The sequence below is a fragment of the Manihot esculenta genome, chromosome 16 (assembly GCF_001659605.2).
Source record: "Manihot esculenta cultivar AM560-2 chromosome 16, M.esculenta_v8, whole genome shotgun sequence".
Lineage (NCBI taxonomy): Eukaryota > Viridiplantae > Streptophyta > Magnoliopsida > Malpighiales > Euphorbiaceae > Manihot > Manihot esculenta.
Genome location: NC_035176.2, coordinates 4,238,814 through 4,257,619, shown reverse-complemented (window position 1 = coordinate 4,257,619; position 18,806 = coordinate 4,238,814). Strand labels below are relative to the sequence as shown.

General features: G+C 41.2%; 2 protein-coding genes across 2 annotated transcripts; one reads left to right on the top strand and one right to left on the bottom strand.

The window, feature by feature from the left end:
* Positions 1-256: 256 nt before the first annotated feature.
* On the bottom strand, positions 257-4,428 carry LOC110603127. The gene is made up of 5 exons (XM_021740815.2): positions 4,133-4,428; positions 3,795-3,988; positions 2,983-3,304; positions 1,912-2,007; positions 257-873 (listed from the first exon to the last, which is right to left on the bottom strand). Exons 1-5 carry the CDS (start codon positions 4,226-4,228, stop codon positions 838-840), a joined length of 744 nt encoding a protein of 247 aa, XP_021596507.1. The 5' UTR covers positions 4,229-4,428; the 3' UTR covers positions 257-837.
* A 3,370-nt stretch (positions 4,429-7,798) lies between these two features.
* On the top strand, positions 7,799-12,705 carry LOC122722137. The gene is made up of 7 exons (XM_043952070.1): positions 7,799-8,004; positions 10,138-10,145; positions 10,258-11,048; positions 11,121-11,615; positions 11,898-12,084; positions 12,133-12,374; positions 12,682-12,705. The coding sequence occupies exons 1-7, from the start codon at positions 7,799-7,801 to the stop codon at positions 12,703-12,705; spliced, it is 1,953 nt and encodes a 650-aa protein (XP_043808005.1).
* Positions 12,706-18,806: the final 6,101 nt, after the last annotated feature.

The following is an 18,806-nucleotide window of genomic DNA, read 5'->3' as shown; positions in this document are numbered from 1 at the left end:
ACACCATCCACCCCTGCCTTTTAGCTCATTATCACGTTGGCTTACGCAAGCAACAAATTATTAAATTATTCAAAAGTTGGATTTTCATCAAATCATCCTTTCCTTTTAAGCCCCCTTTCTTTAATTTTTCTTCAGAAAAACATCAGACAGCCATGCTATGCTGCACATAATAACTCATCACTGAAAAATTGGAAGCTGGAACTACCACACTCAAATGAAGTTAGCACAACTTTATGAAGACCTGCGAGGCTGCTTATTTCCCAAATTGGAATAAACCATATTTCGCATTGATGAACCTCCAGGAACGCAAACTATTTCCATTCAATTAATTAAATACCAGGCTTGAAAAATTAAAAAGAAAAAAAGAATAAACACATCGAGGAAAATTGACTAAGTTTGTAATTCTAGAAGGGATAATTAATAAATTTCAGGAGCTCTTCAAAACGAGAATTTTGTCACCAGTTGCACCTAGATAGCCTGGCCAATTCAGCCAAAATGAATCAGTGGTGGTATTGATACTTTGTGATATCGCACCAAATCCAGAGCTCTGACCGGCCTGCAGGTAGCATCCTTGGTTTAAATGCATGATAGACTCGCATAATGCCCTCTGAAATAGCAAAGCCAACGTTCTATCATACTTTGCAGAGAACTTCAAAATGAAGTTCTTTTAAATGAGAGATTGGCGGCTATCATCTTGTGGAGAAAAGGCAAGAGTAGAAAACTGTACAAGTACTATTCCTGCATGCAACTGGCCTCACCAAAGAAATCAACCTCAAAACAGTAACACTATGGGAAGTGACTTCGAAGCCTGATATTTCAGAAATACCAGAATCTAATTCAAGCTGTCTGATGCTCGCCTATGGCATTCTCCTCCTGCATGGGCTAATAGTAGTTAGAAGATATATATAAAACCAACATAAAACCAAACTAACATGATAAAACAAAAATAAATAAACGAAAACTATGAAAACTGTTATACATGGTTCAAGCATGAAAATATTTGCAGTGACAGCCAACATTGACACTTATTGACCAATTTGGCAACTAATTTCTCATGAACAACCCATAAGTAATGACTTCCAGTTCATATTAACCAGGAACCATGACTTCAAAATCCATTCTTAATAGCAGACAATCTCAGGTTCAAACATACCTCTCAAACCTATAATTGCCATCCCTAAAATCTACAAATATTGGAAATTAGCCACTCTTAAATTCAACATCCTATCAGCACACATCCATCACAATTAAAAAAAAAAAGGAGAAAGAAAGAAAAAGGAGAATCATGTTTGTCCTCTTCCTCCCCCATCACCACCTTCAAACAAACTCAAAATTTACAGACATGCACAGTTTGAGGTGAAGAGATCGTTAACTGCCACAGAGAGTGACAAAGAAAAGCCATTTTTGTATTTGACCAAAAAGAGAAAGGCTTTTCATCTTGGTTAAATTAAAGCAAAGCCAAAATGAAGGGAAAAGATAAAACTTCCATACTGAAGAAGCCACTTTATGAATGATCATAGTAATAATAGCAGAATTCACAACTGAAAGCCTATATTGTATCTTAAGAACGTGCATGAAGCACAAACAGGTTCCACTGGAATGGTTAAATGTACACGTATTGTAGAAATGAAGAAAGAACCCAAAATAAGTATGAAAAATATGCTATTATGCATTTCAAGGAATAAAAGGAGCAAAGGAAAAACCCAATATTATTAAAGCAAGCAATTCAAAGTCCACCTCATTTATTAAAAACAATTTCTATTTCAATTGGTTGACTTTTTGAAGTCACCCCATCTTTGAAATTTGAGAAGTAAAATTTTCTATTCCATCTAAAGAAGGTTCATGTCCCTAGAGCTGAAGGGAAGATAAGATATGTTCATAGATACAGTTAAACAAATCACAAATACTTACATCTATAATCTGGAATGATCTGCCAATGGACACCTTCAACTGAGAAACTTCAGCAATAGAATTGGATCCACTGTCAAGAATACTGGAATTTTGATCCTACAAACATATAATAGTATTATAAGCTCCATGTTAGATTACTGATTCCTCCAATACATAAATCAAAATCACATGAATGCCAAGAACCAAAAGCATGGGACAGCACTGAACTTTAGTAGCAATACAAATGTGTGTATATGATCTATGGTGCAGATATCTGCAACAAAAAATTGCAAATGCATTTTTATTTCAATCACTGGCAAAATATGGAAATTGCTCATATATTACCGTAGTTTGATTCTCTATCATTTACAACTGTACTAAGCCAAGACCCAGTCCTCAAAACACATACACATGTTGATAATAAATAAATCTACAACAGTACAACTTCAGTTAAATATTCAATTTTGCATTAGGGCGTATTAGAGAGGCTTCAAGAAAAAAAAATAAAAATAAAAATCTATTTGATTCAATGGAAGTAAAAGGAGCAGCTTTATTCATCACATTTGGATGACAATATGACATGGAGAGTGAAAAAAGATTGATTCCATTGAAAAAAGATTGATTGCATGAAGAGTCAACATAAGGTTGCTTTTCTTCATTTTACCAACACGGAAAAGGACATTTAATTTTTAGACTAAATTTGTTGGAAATACAGGTTTACATTCCCTTGCATTCCCATTCTTCCTCCCAATCCCTTCTAATCAAATTTAAATAGATCGGTTCTGATCCCAAAGGGGAGGGAAGTGCCAACTTCTTCTCTTTCATCCAAAAATATGTTAGAAAATTTGCCTCTTCCTTCCTATCCTATCCCTTTTAGCATTTCACTTCCACCAGCACTTACCCCAACCCAAACCAAACAAAATAAGATGTTTGTCTTTGGCAAGTTAATCGCTATTTTTTTTCTATAGGATTAGAAGTATCTACACAAAACTAAGGGAATATTCAAATCCACAATCTACAAGTTGAAAGTACTTTCATGAAAAGTATCCATGTTCATGGGAATAGGTTATATGCAAGTGAAGTACAACGTACCACATGCACATATCTATTGTTCCGACCATCTTCAAAAAGAGATGAATAATAAGCTGGATCATAAATAGAGCCCCCTAAAGCAACATCAGAATCTGTGCATTCTCTAGCTGCAGCAGGAGTTACTGGACTGAGGAAACTATTTCTTAAATCAAAATCTGCTTCTTGAGGACCAGCACTTTCTACAAGAGAAACCCCCAATCTGTAAATCTGAATCCACAACAATGAGGATGACAATCTCACAGAAAACCCAACAATCTGCATTGCTAAAGTGAGTTTCAGTGAAAAGATAAAGAACATTCCATCACTGTCTGAAGAAATGATCCTGCAGGTGAAAAATAATGCTTTCAGTTAATAGACTATAAATGGCAACCTATTATTGGATGATCCATAAATGTAAACAGAAAATGAAAGGAAGTTAATGCTTGCAGTCCCACATAGTTTCATCATTGACTAATTATTAATTCAATAAAACAATTCCTATTTCATATGAGCTAATGGCCCCTGATAATTAAGTAAGCCAGGATAGCTTTATTGATGCTATTTGCTATATGATAAACTTAATAAAAGTTTAAGGGGGAAAAAAGATCCTTAGAAACAATTGGCAAAGGATAAATATAATCTCTCTACATTGCTTATCACTATCAGATTTAATTAACATAACCCGTATTGAATACGCAAAAAATAAATAAACAAAAAAAACTAAATAAGCAAATGGAACAACAAGAGCGCAGGATGGATACTAATAAAACACGACCAACAAAGGAAATAAAAAAGAGCAGATAGAATGAGCAAAAGGAAGTTTAAAAAATTACCAAATATCATGAGAGAAGAAAATGAACCAAGAAATATCAAGCAAAATACAACAGAATAGAAGAACAGCGTAGGTCCGACCCAAACTCTGACTACTACTCTCGATGGCGACCAGAGCGAACAATGCGATTCCCAAATTGATCAGCAAAACACCGTTGTACAATGCTCCCAGCGACCCAATCAGTGAGCACCCAATCTGTAAATGACAAATCAAATCTATTTCGTTGTTAATTAAACCCTAATTACAACAATAGCGATTATTATTATAGCTAATATTCATGATCATTACAAAAAAACTAAAATTACAGTAATGTGCAAGGAGAAAGAGAGAATTTGTTACCTGAATATAAATGAGGATGACAGCCAAGTACTGAAGCCTATCATAATCGCGAAGCCAATTCTGAATTCGATCTTTTAAAACACCACAAAACATCATACGACCTGAACCACCCTAATAAGTAATAATAATAATAATCACTTTCTTCTTTCTTTTTTCTTTCCTTTTCTTTTACTTTCTTTGATTCCAAACAAACAAACAGACAAGAAAGCAAAAGAACAGATCGAAACGGGCGGGACTACATCACAGAGAGTTTCAGTTTATACTACGGCAGCCGCTTAATGAATTATGAATACAACTGAGAGTTACTCGTTACGTTATTAGTTAGAAGGAATTCTCCTGTATGGTCATTGCCACGTACTCCTCACGTGATGTATGCGAAGGGATTAAGCTTAAGCATCCGTTTCCCATTATTATTGAAGCTTCCGCGAGTAACATTAGGCAACGAAAACATTTTTTTACCTTAAAAAAAAATATCACTAGTCATTTAAATCCCCTAAAAACTTAGGAGGTAAACGGATAGATATCCAGAAAAATTATAATTTAAATTTGTTTAAAATCTAATTAAAATTTATTATAAAATCCGTTTAAACTTGATCATAGGGTGAAATATTCGATTCAAATCAAAAAAATTAATTGAATCGATTTAATTTAAAATTTTAATTTAATTTTTTATTCATTTCAATTCAATTCGATTTTAATTTTAAAAATTTAAATTATTTCGATTCGATTTGATTTTAATAAAAAAAAATTAAATCGAACCGATTAGTAATAATATTATATTATTTTTAATAATACAAATAGATTATATCATATTAAAAATTAAAATATTTTAATTAAATTTTAAAATATTAAAAATAAAGTGTAAAAAGTAAAAAAATTATTAAAAATTTAAATTGATCAAATCAAACCGAATCGAACTGAATTAGATCAATTCAATTTAATTCAATTTCTGATCAAAATCGATTCAGTTTGATTTTATAAATACTAAAACTTTAATTTTCATTTTATTCGATTCCGTATATATATGCTCACCCTAATGCTATCTTTTTAATTTTATATTTTTAATTAATAATATATATATAATAAATTCCGTATATATATGCTCACCCTAATGCTATCTTTTTAATTTTATATTTTTAATTAATAATATATATATATATATATATTATTAATAATTTTTATTTTAAGGAAATTAATACTTCTAAAAATATAATTTTTAAATAAAAATATATAAAAAAAAGTCATTATATTTTTATATTAAATTAATTATTTATATAAATAATTTAAATAATATTTACTTTGTATATAAAATTTAAACTCGACCTAAATGTTAAATAATGGATACCTATTATTAGAATTCAATTGAATAAATATTAAAAATAGCTGATTTTGACATCCTATAAAAAATGTTATTTATAATTAATTTATAAAAATATGAGAATTTATTTATAGATAATTAATTTATAGGAATTTATTTGAAAATAAACATAATATTTAGGATCAATTTGTAAAAATATAAAAGTTTATTTGTTTATAATTATAATATTTAGAATTTAGTGCGTAGAAAATATAAGCCTATTCATAAATAATTATAATTTTTAGGAATTAATTTGTAATAATATAAAGATTTATTTATAAATAAGTATTATTTTTATGTATCAATTTATAAAATTTATGAATACTTATTTGTAAATAATTAAAACATTTAGGAACCAATATGTAATAATACTAGAATGAGTTGTAAAAAAATTAAATTAAAGAAGCTTGATTGCTTCAAATTAAAAATACAATAAATGGCATTTTGGCTATGTTTACTAGAATTTACACAAAATTCATTGTGATTCTAATAATTTGCAAGTGTATACATGTCAGAAACTTAATGGGCATGTTTTAAAATTTAAAAAGTATAGATTTCACTGAATCAAGAATACGTTTTAAAATTTTTATAGTGAATAAATTTAAAAACTTACATATATTAGCAAAAATAAATAAAATAAAGAACTTATTAATACAATAAGTTACAAATTAAATTTAAATTTGATTCAAAAAAAATTAAATTTAAATTATATTAAAGTGAGAATATTTTGACTTCTCCCTCGAATTCAAATTAGTAAATCTCCTAATGTTTCCTTAAATATTTTTTAATAATTAGAACATTAATGAAGATTTATTAATAAAAAATGTTTTTAATTAAACATAAAATTAAATTATTTATAGTGTGAATAAGATTATATTTTCACTGAATTGACACTAAAAATCTCTTTACATTAATAAAAAAATAAATAATAAATAATAAAAATAAAATGAGAATTTAATTTAATGATGGAATTAAATATAAAGAGGCTAAGAAAATCAAAGTAACTGAAAAATCAATAAATTGAACTCAAGAGAGAATTAATTCAAAACAAATTTCGGTTAAAAGATAAAGATTCATTTTAGTTTTAAGAATTAATTATTAAAATAAAAATTACTCTATTAATTCCAATAAATTAATCGTACTCATGGATCTTGATGATTTGAGATCCAATAGAGTAGGGTTTTACAAGGGTTTTTGTATTAAAAGATAAAACTTAACTTTCTGGGGGGTTCCCCCTTTTATCCATTTCGCTATGCTTGCTGATGACGTGTAAAGGCCTTTCCATGATTGGGACACGCGTCTCTGACATACAGATTCGGATGTACGAGGGTATCAGCAGCCTGCTTCATGCGTAACGGCTTCTGATTCTCCTCGTGCGTACGTTCGAGCGGATCTGCTAGGCTGTCTGAGTATGGCTCTGGATACTGGACTGGGCCAAGAGTCAGGCCGGACGCTGAGTCTGAGAGGAGAGGGCCTGCTGGTCGCGGACTGGGCCGATTTGGGTGAAGGAGCTTGGTTGAGCTCGGCCTTGAAGGTTGAATGAGCCAGGCTTGTTGTGCATATCAGGTGCGTGGGCCTTTGCAAGATGGGCTTTTGGCTATGATCCAGGCCCTGGGCCAGGATGGAGAAATCCAGCGGTCATCAATTGCCCCTTCACCTTCTCGGTAGTTATTGCCCCTACTGCCGAGGGGGTGAATATCAAGAACCATTATGACCGCGCCTGTTCGTGGTCAGGTGCCTTAATAACATCCTTTCATTTTTCTGTCATTGTGCAGTTTCCGAGTCCTATCTGCTCTTTCCCTTTTCTGGCTTTTCTTCATTCTTCGTGTTCTTTGCTGTCTTTGTTTTCCTGTCATCATTATCTGGACATGTCCTTTCTTTCCTTTTCCATGACTATCTTTTAAAATTCTGACACCGTTAGCTTAGAGCATAGCTCTGCTCCGTGCTAAGGTCTCAAGCTCTGGATGTATATCAACGCTAGCTTTTCTTCATTCTCAAATCTTCTGCTGGAACAAGAGGTTCTTCCTTTCCGTTTCTCTGCAAAGGATCCATTTGACGCCTTCTTCAAACAGAATGAGGTGAGCTTGAGTTTGCATTGCTTTGTTGCCCCAAAGGTTAATCTTGTTTTTATCATCTTGATGGAGAATTGTTTCTGACTTGTCTCTGTTTTGAAACTTTTTGCAGTACCTGAGATAAGAATGGGTCAGTTCAAAATTCTTGAAAATTTGATGTTACCTCTAAGGAGTCTGGACGGTGCTTCGGAGATCCTGCTGGTAGGACGGCCGATGTATGGGATTATTCGGCAAGCTATGGGAACTGTTTTACCCAGGTTGTCTGGCCGGCCTCCTCCTCAGTTTGCTGTCCGAGCTCCAAAGAGGTTCTGGGCCGATGAAAGGTCTGCTCCTTCTTCCGAGAAGAAAAAGGAAATTTCCTTAATGCCCCTGTCGCCTTCTTTTGATATAAATGGAAGTGGAGAGAATGATCAACTTATTGTTCCCTTTGATGTGAAGTACCAGTATTATGCAAGACTTTGGTGTGAAGTACCAGTATTATGCGAGACTGAGATCTGTTGCGCTCAGTCAAGCTTCTGGCGATACCTTCGAATGTATGCTCAGCGATCTCCTTGGAGCCGTAACTTGAAAGCTCGTGTTTTCATGGTACATACGGACAAGCTCGGATATTATATCCTGTCCGTATGCATCGTGAATCACATCTGGGCAATCAGGGTGTCGACCTATTATAGGGGAACAGTGAGAAATACTTATGGGAATCAACTTGTTCAATTCCCCTATGATAGCGAGACAGATCTTGGCCTTTTCTGCCAAACTCACATTCCGAGCTACGAGAGTTCTTCCGAGCTGCGAGAGTTCTTCCGAGCTGAAGATTAGAATAGTAGGATAGGTGGTGAAATATCCAGACATGTAAATCCCTTAAGGATAGTCTTCCATTCTGTAATGTAGGCCCGGACATGTAAATCCTTTAAGGATAGTCTTCCATTCTGTAATGTACTTTTCCTTTAATGAAATTCTTGTTTTCTGTTCATACTTGAGCTTATTCTTTTCTTTGTTGTGGATGAAGTACTGGTACTGTTCTCTTCGTAGTTTTAACCAACTAAACTTTGTTTCGTTTCGTCCGAACTGAACTGACCGTACTTATGAACTCTCGCTTTTAATCAATGAGCCGAGCTTTGGACCTACTTAGCCAACTGGGAGGTCAGTTTGCTTTTTCGAGCTGAACCAACCGACCTGTAAGCTCGGCCCTTATTTGATGGATTGAGCTCTGAACCTCCTTAGCCGGCTGAGCTCTCAAGTTTCGTTTTTCGGACTGGACTGGCCGACCTGTGAGCTCTATTTCGGTTTGCTTTTTCCGAGCTAGAATACCGACTTGTGAGCTCTATAAGTTGAACTCAGAGCCCTTATTGCCTCCGATCTCGCAGTATTTGTTCAATAACAATCGAGTCAGAACTTATAACTTTTTAAATAGTAAGCAGGTCTGACCTTTATCATGCTTCCATCTGTGGGCTAAGTTGCTCTGATTGCCAAGTTGGGCTTGTGGACAACAAATGGACTCTTGAGTGATGGGCTGTTATCACGAATTTGGCCTTTAACGGATGTGGAGGAGTCTAGCGATTATCTCTTTGCCCCTTTACCTTCTCACCAGTTATTTATCTAACCGTTGAGAGGGTAAACTTTGAGAGTAATTAATGATCGCGCCGCTCCAAGACAAAACCGTTCAGATCAACGTTCCGTCTCATTATTGCCTTTCATTTCGAATTCCTTCTGTCTTCTGAAGAAACAAGTTCTTTTCTGCTCTCTGTCTCCCTGCAACTCCTTCTGCTTTTTCACCTTATTGCATTTTCAGGTACGCTTCCTTGTTCTTCCATGGCCCTTTCAGAGCTTCCTGATGTTGTTAACATTGAATCACATATTACTCCTTCCAACATAACTAAGTACATTTCTCGGAGGCTCTTAGATACTCCTCTGTATCTGATTCGAGCCCCCCTTTCAAACGAAAGGATAGTCCTTCCTTATCCTCCCCCTCCGGGTTTGGTGGATCCCCAAGAGAATCGTAGTATAGTGTTTTTCTTGAAGCAAAGAGAATTCGGTTTATCGCTTCTTTTTACCCCTTTCTTTGTTGAGGTTTTTGAATACTTCGGGGTGACTCCTCGGATGTTATCCCCAAACTCTATTTTGTTCATGTCCTGTTTCGAGTCCATCTGCCTGAGTTGGGGTTTTACACCCACAGCATGTCTGTTTGTTACTTTTTTCCGTTTGGTTAAGGCGGTTCAAAACTTCTATTACTTTTCCCCCCGTAGGGGGTTATCTCTTCTCACGGGCTACAAGGATTCTATAAAGGGATGGGTAGAGAATTTCCTTGTGGCGGAGCTGAAATTAGGGTCCGCTCGGACGTGGGAGGTAGATCTAATTTGGGGAGAGATTTATCCGGGTTGCAACGACCTGCCCCAATTGAGTCTTATTGAGCAAGTGGGGTTGCTTCGACTGACTTCCGTTGAAAGGAAGTATGACGTCGAGAAGTGTTTGTTCGTGTCCAATCGTAGGGACGTCCGGGCCATGGGTATAGCACTTTGTCCAGTTATTCTGTTTTCTCTTTGCTCCAATTGACTCTTCATAATTTTGTATTTTTGCAGCTTCCGAAGTAAAAATGGACGACATAAAGTTTCCCAAGAACTTTGTCCTCTCTCGGGACAATATGCATGCAATTTTTGATGCCTTTGGGGATGGGCGTTCGGTAACTGAGATTGCTGCAGAGTTGGTTCAGGCTGCTTCCTCCAAGGAGGTTAGCCGACCTCCCGCCAAAGCTTCTTCTCAAGCTTCAAAGCCGAGCTCCCGCAGCACCAAGTCGTCTCGGCCATCTAGCCGTGGTGGGTCGAGCTCAGCTCTTAGGCCTGTTGAAGGGTCTAGGTCTGCTCCAGCCTCCTCAGAGGGCGTGAGGGAAGCTTCCCTGGCTATTGCGGAGCAGACCTCTGTTGTTGAACAGGTGGAGCGGGGTACTGCCCATTCTTCTGGAGAGGTATCGGGGGGAAAATCTAAGTCCCCTATTGAAGACAAAGAGGCCTCAGGGACAAGGCTGGAGATCGTCCTTATAGAGGACTCAGCTCCAGAGGTTCCTACCCAAGATGCCCCTGCCCCTGCGAGGACTGAACCTGAGGGTTCTGAGGGCGTTCCGTCAAAGACCGGGGACAAGCGCCCAGCCCCTTCTGGAACAGCTGCCCCATCTCCTGCTCGGAAGAAGTCCAGGGCTGCTGCAGGGTCTTCTCTGGCTCTTCCTTCCATTGGGAAAAGAAAAAGTGTGGCTGTCGAGCCTCCGTTGTTTTCTTCTGACAATTCTCTGAAAGCATCGGACATTACCTCCGAGTCTCCGGCCAGTGCTGTTGCTGACTTTCTCAGAGAGCAAATGTTTGGTGGAGTTACAGAGGCTTCGGACCCTCGCCTTCTTGCCCTGACTGGTCTCTTAGCCAGTTCTACTAAGGAGCAAGCATCCTTCCAGTCTCACTCTCGTGAGGAGCTCGGATCCTTGATTAGGGAAATGCTTCTGATGGTAAATCATTTTGCCCCCTTTTTTTTCAGTTTGTTCTTTTTCCTTTTCCTGACAGTTGTTCTCCTGTACTAGGTGACGGGCCTCCTCATGGAGGTGGATATCCGTGATCGTTCCCTCCGGGAGTCCGTAGACCGCCGGATTGAAGAGGCGCGTCTGGAGGAGAACATATCTGCAACCAATGACGCGAGGGGGAATCTGGTAGCCGCTCGGGAGCAGATCCAGTCCCTCCAAGTGGAATTGCACTCTGCACTGGAAGCCCTAAAAAAGGCTGAGGAAAAAGCAGCTGAGACAGCAAAGCATACCTCGTCCTTAGAAGCAGAGCTGTCTCGGACTCGTGGGGTCCTCAAAGTGTCTGATGAGAGGGCAGCTGCCTTGGAGGTTCGCTGCAAAGGAGTTTCGGAGCAGCTATCCTCTATGGCAGATGCTCTTCAAGAGAGGAATGAGGCTTTGAGCCAAAAGGCTGAGGTCCAGCGTCAGCATGATGCCTTAAAGGCAGATCTTGAAGGACTTCAGACTCGTCTGAATGAAGTGGAAACTCAAAGAGAGATGGCCCTAGCTCGGGTACAGGTACTTGAGCAGGAGTTGAGCACGAGCTCTGACCGTATCAGAGACCTGACTTCATCGGCTGAAGAGTCCAACCTTCGCCATCAACAGCTCAATCACGAAGTCAGGACCTTGGAGCGCAAGTGCTCAGCCCTGCTTGAGGTAGTAAAGCACTCTGAAGATAAGGCTAGGCTAGTGCGCGAGCAATGCATAGCGGAGTATCAGGAGTCTGATGAGCTGAAAAGGAAGATCGAGCAGGCCTGTGAGGCTCATCTGCAGGACTACAAAGACTCTTCTGAGTTTAAGGAATTTGTGGCTGAGGCCTGCGAAGCACATCTTAATGAGTATAAAGCCTCTGGTGAAATGGGAGCGGCTATTCTTAAGAAAGCCTTCCGCATGTATGTGACCGGCTATAATCGTGGTTTAAGAGAAGCCAGACACGCTCCTGATACTCCTTTGGCCGAGCTTCTCAAGTACGAAGCGGACTCAGATGGCGAGCCAGTGTTGTATGGGGAAGATGATTTCCCTATGCCTCGAGGAGATTGCCGGAGGAACATATGCCAGCCAACTGAGATTTCTTCGGAAGAGTCCGAGCTAGAAGGAGAGGACGTGGAAGTCCTTGGGTCGAAGGATGATGACCCTGTTTCTGAGGGGGAGAACCCTAACCTTGGGTCAGAGGTTGCTCCTGCTGTTAATATTGAGAGCTCTGATCCAAGGGATACCGAGCTTCCTGCAGATATGACTGCCAATAGAGATAATGTAGGCGAGGAGGTTTTAACTAATGTAAGTCCTTTAAGGACTATATATCCCCCCACCTCGTCAGAGAGATAAACTGTAATAATTATTTCTAATGAAATATCAATTTTTCTCTTTTCTCAAACTTTTCTTGTTCTACGTATATCTTGGAATTTAACTCTACTTTTAATGTATGCCACGTATGCACAAACTTTGAATTGATCTTAAGTTACGGGCTCAGCTCTTAGCTAATAGTCTGAGAAATCAAATTTCATACCTTTTAATGGCGATTAGCATGTCTGCCTTTTGCTTTTAGCCCTTTCTTCTTGGTTGTGAATTTGGATGTTTGTTCCAGATAAACAAGTTTCTTCGTTTATGAACCTTTTGAGAGGGGGAGCTCGGCCTTTTGTTTTGGCTTTCATGCCTTGGGTTTTTGATGATGCAAGTCTATCCGAGCTGGGAGCTCGGCCTTTTGCTCGATAGCCAAACTTTTAGCGTTAGCATCTGTTTTGAGGTCGGCACTTTTTTAACCATTGTGCCCCGAACCTCGTCATGAGGTCGGAACCTGCTTTTGTCTTGGTAGCTCTGGGCTCCTTTCATTTTTGAGGTCGGAACTGTGTTTTTATGAGTTTGTCCCTGCATGGAAAATTTTCATTTCGAGAGGCTTTTAAGCCCTTCACCGACCATTTTTGTTTTCAGGGGATCTTACGAGATCCTGGCTGTTGTTGTTCCGGGGTGACCTCAGGGCCCTTCCCGCGGTTTTTTGTTTTCCCGGGAGTTCTGGGGGATCCCGGTCTTCTTTGTTTACCCGGGAGTTCTAGGGGATCCCGGTCTTCATGCTCCGGGAGGCATCTTTATGATCCTCACCGGCCGTTCCGGGGTGACCTCGGGGCCCCGCCGGCTGTTTTTTGTTTTGTTTTGTTTTCCCGGGAGTTCTAAGGGATCCCGGTCTTCTTTGTTTACCCGGGAGTTCTAGGGGATCCCGGTCTTCATGCTCCGGGAGGCATCTTTATGATCCTCACCGGCCGTTCCGGGGTGACCTCGGGGACCCGCCGGCTGTTTTTTATTTTGTTTTGTTTTTCCGGGAGTTCTGGGGGATCCCGGTCTTCTTTGTTTACCCGGGAGTTCTAGGGGATCCCGGTCTTCATGCTCCGGGAGGCATCTTTATGATCCTCACCGGCCGTTCCGGGGTGACCTCGGGGCCCCGCCGGCTGTTTTTTGTTTTGTTTTGTTTTCCCGGGAGTTCTGGGGGATCCCGGTCTTCTTTGTTTACCCGGGAGTTCTAGGGGATCCCGGTCTTCATGCTCCGGGAGGCATCTTTATGATCCTCACCGGCTGTTCCGGGGTGACCTCGGGGCCCCGCCGGCTGTTTTTTGTTTTGTTTTGTTTTTCCGGGAGTTCTGGGGGATCCCGGTCTTCTTTGTTTACCCCGGAGTTCTAGGGGATCCCAGTCTTCATGCTCCGGGAGGCATCTTTATGATCCTCACCGGCCGTTCCGGGGTGACCTCGGGGCCCCGCCGGCTGTTTTTTGTACCTTTTTGAGGTTTTGCGCAAGATTCAGGCTCATTGGCCTTACTGTCGCTTCGTCATCTCAGCTGGTTTTGGACCTAACTGAGGTCTTGTTTTTTCAGGGGATCTCTCTGAGCCCTGTTCTTTTCTTTTTTATGGAAGAATATTATTCATAGAGACAATCATGTTGAATAAACAATTTTATTTACTCATATTCATCAAAATACAATGTTTTTCTTTACAATTACTTCAAGGAAAATACCTCTTTAGGTGCTGGATGTTCCAAGCGTGGGGCTCGGGGTTTCCTTGCATATCTTCGATTCGGTATACCCCTGGCTTGACCACTTTTGTCACCTTGAAAGGACCTTCCCAGGTCGGAGCTAACTTGCCCGCGGCCACTCTTTTTCCTGTAGCTTCCAGGTTTCTTAGGGTCAGGTCTCCCACTTTTAAGCTTCTTTCTCTGACTTTTTGGTTGTAATATCTTGCTGCGCGTTGTTGATAAGCGGCAGTTCGGACTTGGGCTTCTTCCCTGACTTCCTCAAGAGCATCCAGGTTGCTTCTTAACTTATCCTCATTGGTATTCTCATCAGCAAATTGGACTCGATGAGTGGGGATCTGCAGTTCAACTGGGACTACGGCTTCTGTGCCATAAGCAAGTGCAAACGGTGTTTCTTTAGTGGGCGCTCTGGGAGTGGTTCGGAGTGCCCATAGTATGCTATTGAGTTCTTCTGCCCAATTCTCCTTTGCGCCATCCAGCCGTTTCTTTAATCCTTGAAGGATAGCTCTGTTAGTGACTTCTGTTTGGCCATTAGTCTGAGGGTGAGCCACGGAGGAGAACTTATGCCAGATGCCTATGTTCGTCGTGAAGGCTCTGAAAACGCTGCAGTCAAATTGTCTGCCGTTGTCTGAGATAAGTACTCTAGGTATGCCAAATCTGCAGATGATATGCCCCCATACGAAATCTATCATCTTGCGAGCTGTGATTGTGGCTATTGCTTCTGCCTCTGGCCATTTCGAGAAGTACTCCACAGCCACCACTACAAATTTCCTTTGCCCCGTAGTCTTGGGGAAAGGTCCCAGGATGTCGATTCCCCATTGTGAGAAAGGCCATGGACTGGATATGCTTGCTTGAGGAGTGGCGGGGGATCTGATGGCATTAGCAAATCGCTGACATACGTCGCACCTCCGGACAAACTCTTCTGCTTCTTTTGTAACAGTGGGCCAGTAGTACCCTTGCCTGAATATTTTGTTGGCTAATGTCCCTGCTCCCTCGTGAGCCCCACATAGGCCTCTATGTATTTCCTCCATTACCTTTGCAGCTTCTTCCGGACTCACACACCGGAGCCATGGGCTGGACTTCCCTTTTCTGTATAGGGTTCCCCTTATTGCTTGGTAGTTGGCAGCACGAGCTGCTATCTTTCTGGCCTCATTTTTATCTTCGGGGAGCTTGCCCTCCTCCAAGTATCTCAGGTATGGGGTCATCCAAGTTGGGCTCTGTTCTACCTGTAGTACCGTGTTTGTTGTTTTAAAAGCAGGTGTGCGGACATGCTGTATATATACTTCATCGGGAAGCTGTTCTAACTCCTCTTTGGTCAATCGACTAAGCAGGTCTGCTTCCTCATTTTCATCCCGAGGTATTCTTTGAAATCTGACGATAACTCCCCGACCCGTGAGCTCGGCTTCTATAGTTTTTACTTTATCGAGATAATTCTTCATGATGGGGTCCCTAGCCTGATATACTCCCTTCACCTGGTTGATCACCAACTGAGAGTCGCTATTCACCTCGAGGTCTGTTACCCCGACCTCCGAAGCTACCAACATTCCATTTACCAGGGCTTCATATTCGGCCATATTGTTAGAAGCCGTGAATTCTAGACGCAAGGCATAACATACTTTAAAACCTTCTGACCCCTTAAGCATTATCCCAGCGCCACTACCCTCAGCGCCTGATGCTCCGTCTACATACAGCTTCCAGCTAAATTCTTGGGGGGGCTCTCTCTCTTCCTCCGTTCTTGATAACTCTGAGGATGATCCTCCTTTCTCCTCATTGAATGCGCATTCTGCTATGAAGTCAGCCAGAGCTTGGGATTTTATAGCTGTTCGAGGTTGGTACTCTAGACAGTAAGGGCTAATCTCTACAGACCATGCCAACATCCGCCCTGAGGTTTCCGGCCTATGTAGAATTTTCTTTAAGGGTTGGTCTGTCATCACGACTCCTTGGTGGCCTTCTAGATAAACTCTGAATTTCCGGACTGCTAACAATAAGGAGTAAGCCAATTTTTCAATGTTCGAATATCTGACCTCAGTGTCTCTGAGTACCTTGCTAACGTAGAAAACAAGCTTCTGTTCTTCTTCTTCCACCCTTACTAGCACTGCGCTGATTGCTTGTTCTGAGGCCGCCAGGTATATCAGAAGTTCTTCTCCTTTTATGGGACTGCTGAGCACACGAGGCGAGCTGAGATATTTTTTAAGCTCTACGAAGGCCTTTTGGCAATCTTCTGTCCATTCGAAATTCGGTACTTTTCTCAACTTTTTGAAGAATGGCAAGCATTTCTCTGCCGACCTCGACATGAATCGGTTAAGCGCTACTACTCTCCCGGTTAGTCTCTGAACATCTCTTACACAGGTCGGTTCTGGCATATTCAGTATGGCTTCCACTTTCTCCGGATTAGGCTCGATGCCTTTACCGCTCACCATGTACCCCAAAAATTTTCCTCCCCTAATGAAAAAGGCACATTTTGCCGGGTTCAACTTCATTCTGTACTGATCTAATACCCCGAATACCTCCCTCAGATCTGCTATGTGTTGTTGGAAAGTGGAACTTTTGACCACCATATCGTCTACATACACTTCCAGATTTCTACCGATCTGATTTTTGAAGATTTTATTCATCAACCTCTGATACGTTGCCCCGGCATTTCTCAATCCAAAGGGCATAGCCCTATAACAATAAGTTCCATCTTCAGTTATGAATGAGGTCTTTTCCTCATCCGACCTTTCCATTGGGATTTGATGATAACCCGACATAGCATCCAAAGAAGACATATAATCAAAACCGGCCGTTGAGTCGACCATTTTATTAATATCGGGTAAGGGATAACAATCTTTAGGGCAGGCCTTATTTAGGTCGGTAAAATCTATACACATCCTGTATTTGTCATTGGCTTTCTTGACTAACACAGGATTTGCCAACCACTGTGGGTACATAACTTCCCTAATAAAGCCTGCCTCTTCTAGCTTCTGCACTTCTTCCCGGGTGGCCTGCTGCTTCTCTCTTCCCACTACTCTCTTCTTCTGCTTTACTGGTCTAGTCTCGGGGAGAACATTCAATCGGTGTGTCATCACTTTGGGGTCAATTCCCGGCATGTCTGAAGGCTTCCATGCGAAGGTCGGCGCATGACTTCGGATCAGGGCCATGACTTCACCTTTTTGTTCTTTGGTGAGGCTGGCGTTAAGACTGAAGACCTTGTTTGCATCTGCTTCTGACAAGGGGAAGGTATCCAATTCTCCAACTGGCTCTGTCCGGGCTTCTTTTGTTTCATCCCTGACCTCCAGAACTTCCGAGTCGAGTGCTTCTTCAGTTGAGCTCGGCTCTGTTACTGTGGCCAAGTATACTGCCCGTGCTTCATCCTGGCTACCTCGAACCATTCCCACTCCTTCCTCTGTTGGGAACTTGAGTGCTAAATATCTGATGCTGGTGACAACTTCAAAGTTGAACAACGCAGGCCTCCCCAAAATCGCATTATAGCTCAGTGGGAGTTTGACCACCAAAAACACCTCATGATGGGTGCGATCTCTGGGTGCTTCTCCCAAGGTAAGAGCCAGCTTTACTTTTCCCTCTACAAGAACCGGTGCTCCTCCGATCCCCTTGATTGGTGACTGGTCCCGAACCAACTGTTCCTCTGGAATTCCCATCTGCTGAAACACTCGGTATGGTAGCAAGTTGACTTTACTCCCATCATCCACTAAGACCTTCTTTACCCGATAATTATGAATGACAGCTTCAATGACAAGCGCATCATCATGGGGCATCTGAATACACTGAGCATCTTCTGGGGAGAAGGTGATGATCATGGGAGAGTGGTTAACGATTTGCATGACTTCACTACTGCTAGTCTCTCCTTCCCGGTTTCTCTTCTTTCCTCGGCGGCTCATCCGTCCTCCCGTTCCTCCAACAATCATGTGGATGGTCCCACTGGATCCATCATTCACTGGTCCAGGTCCTATTCTTCTAGGCGTATGAGTTGTCGGACCAGACTGAGGCCTCTGTCCCTCTGGTTTTTTCACAAAATTTTTGAGGTGTCCCCTTTTTATTAGCCTCTCAATCTCCGCGATTAACTGAAAACAGTTATTCGTATCATGCCCATGGCTCCGGTGGTACTGACAATACTTGTCAGGATTTCTATGATCTGCTTCCGACTTCATGGGTTTGGGCCACTGGAGGAACTCCTTATCTTGGACTGCCATGAGCACTTCGGCTCTGGAAGCGTTGAGGGGGGTTGGCTTCTCGGGAACCCAAGGAGGGAGCACTCTTGGTTCAAGAACCCGAGGAGGAGGTGGAGGCCTTTGATCCCTTTTCTCCCAAGCCTGTTTGTACGGCTCAGGCCTCTTTCCATGTTTCTTCTCGTGTCTCTCTGGCCTTCTCTCCTCCGGGGCTTTTTCTTTTCCGGCCATCCCTTTAGCAAATCTACTCGTCACCAAGGCGTCATCCTGCCTTATATACTTCTCCGCCCTCTTCATCAACTCAGCCAGTGAGGTTGGAGGTTTTCTGCTCAAAGAACCAAAGAACTCGGCAGAGGTTGTTCCCTTTTGCATGGCCTCCACCGCTCTTCCTTCATCCAGCTCGGGAATCTGCAGGGCCTCCGTATTGAAGCGGGCAACATACTCTCTGAGTGATTCACCTTCTTTCTGTTTCACTGTTTCTAGATAGCTCGTCTTCCTATCAGCTGGCACCCCGGCTATGAACCGGCT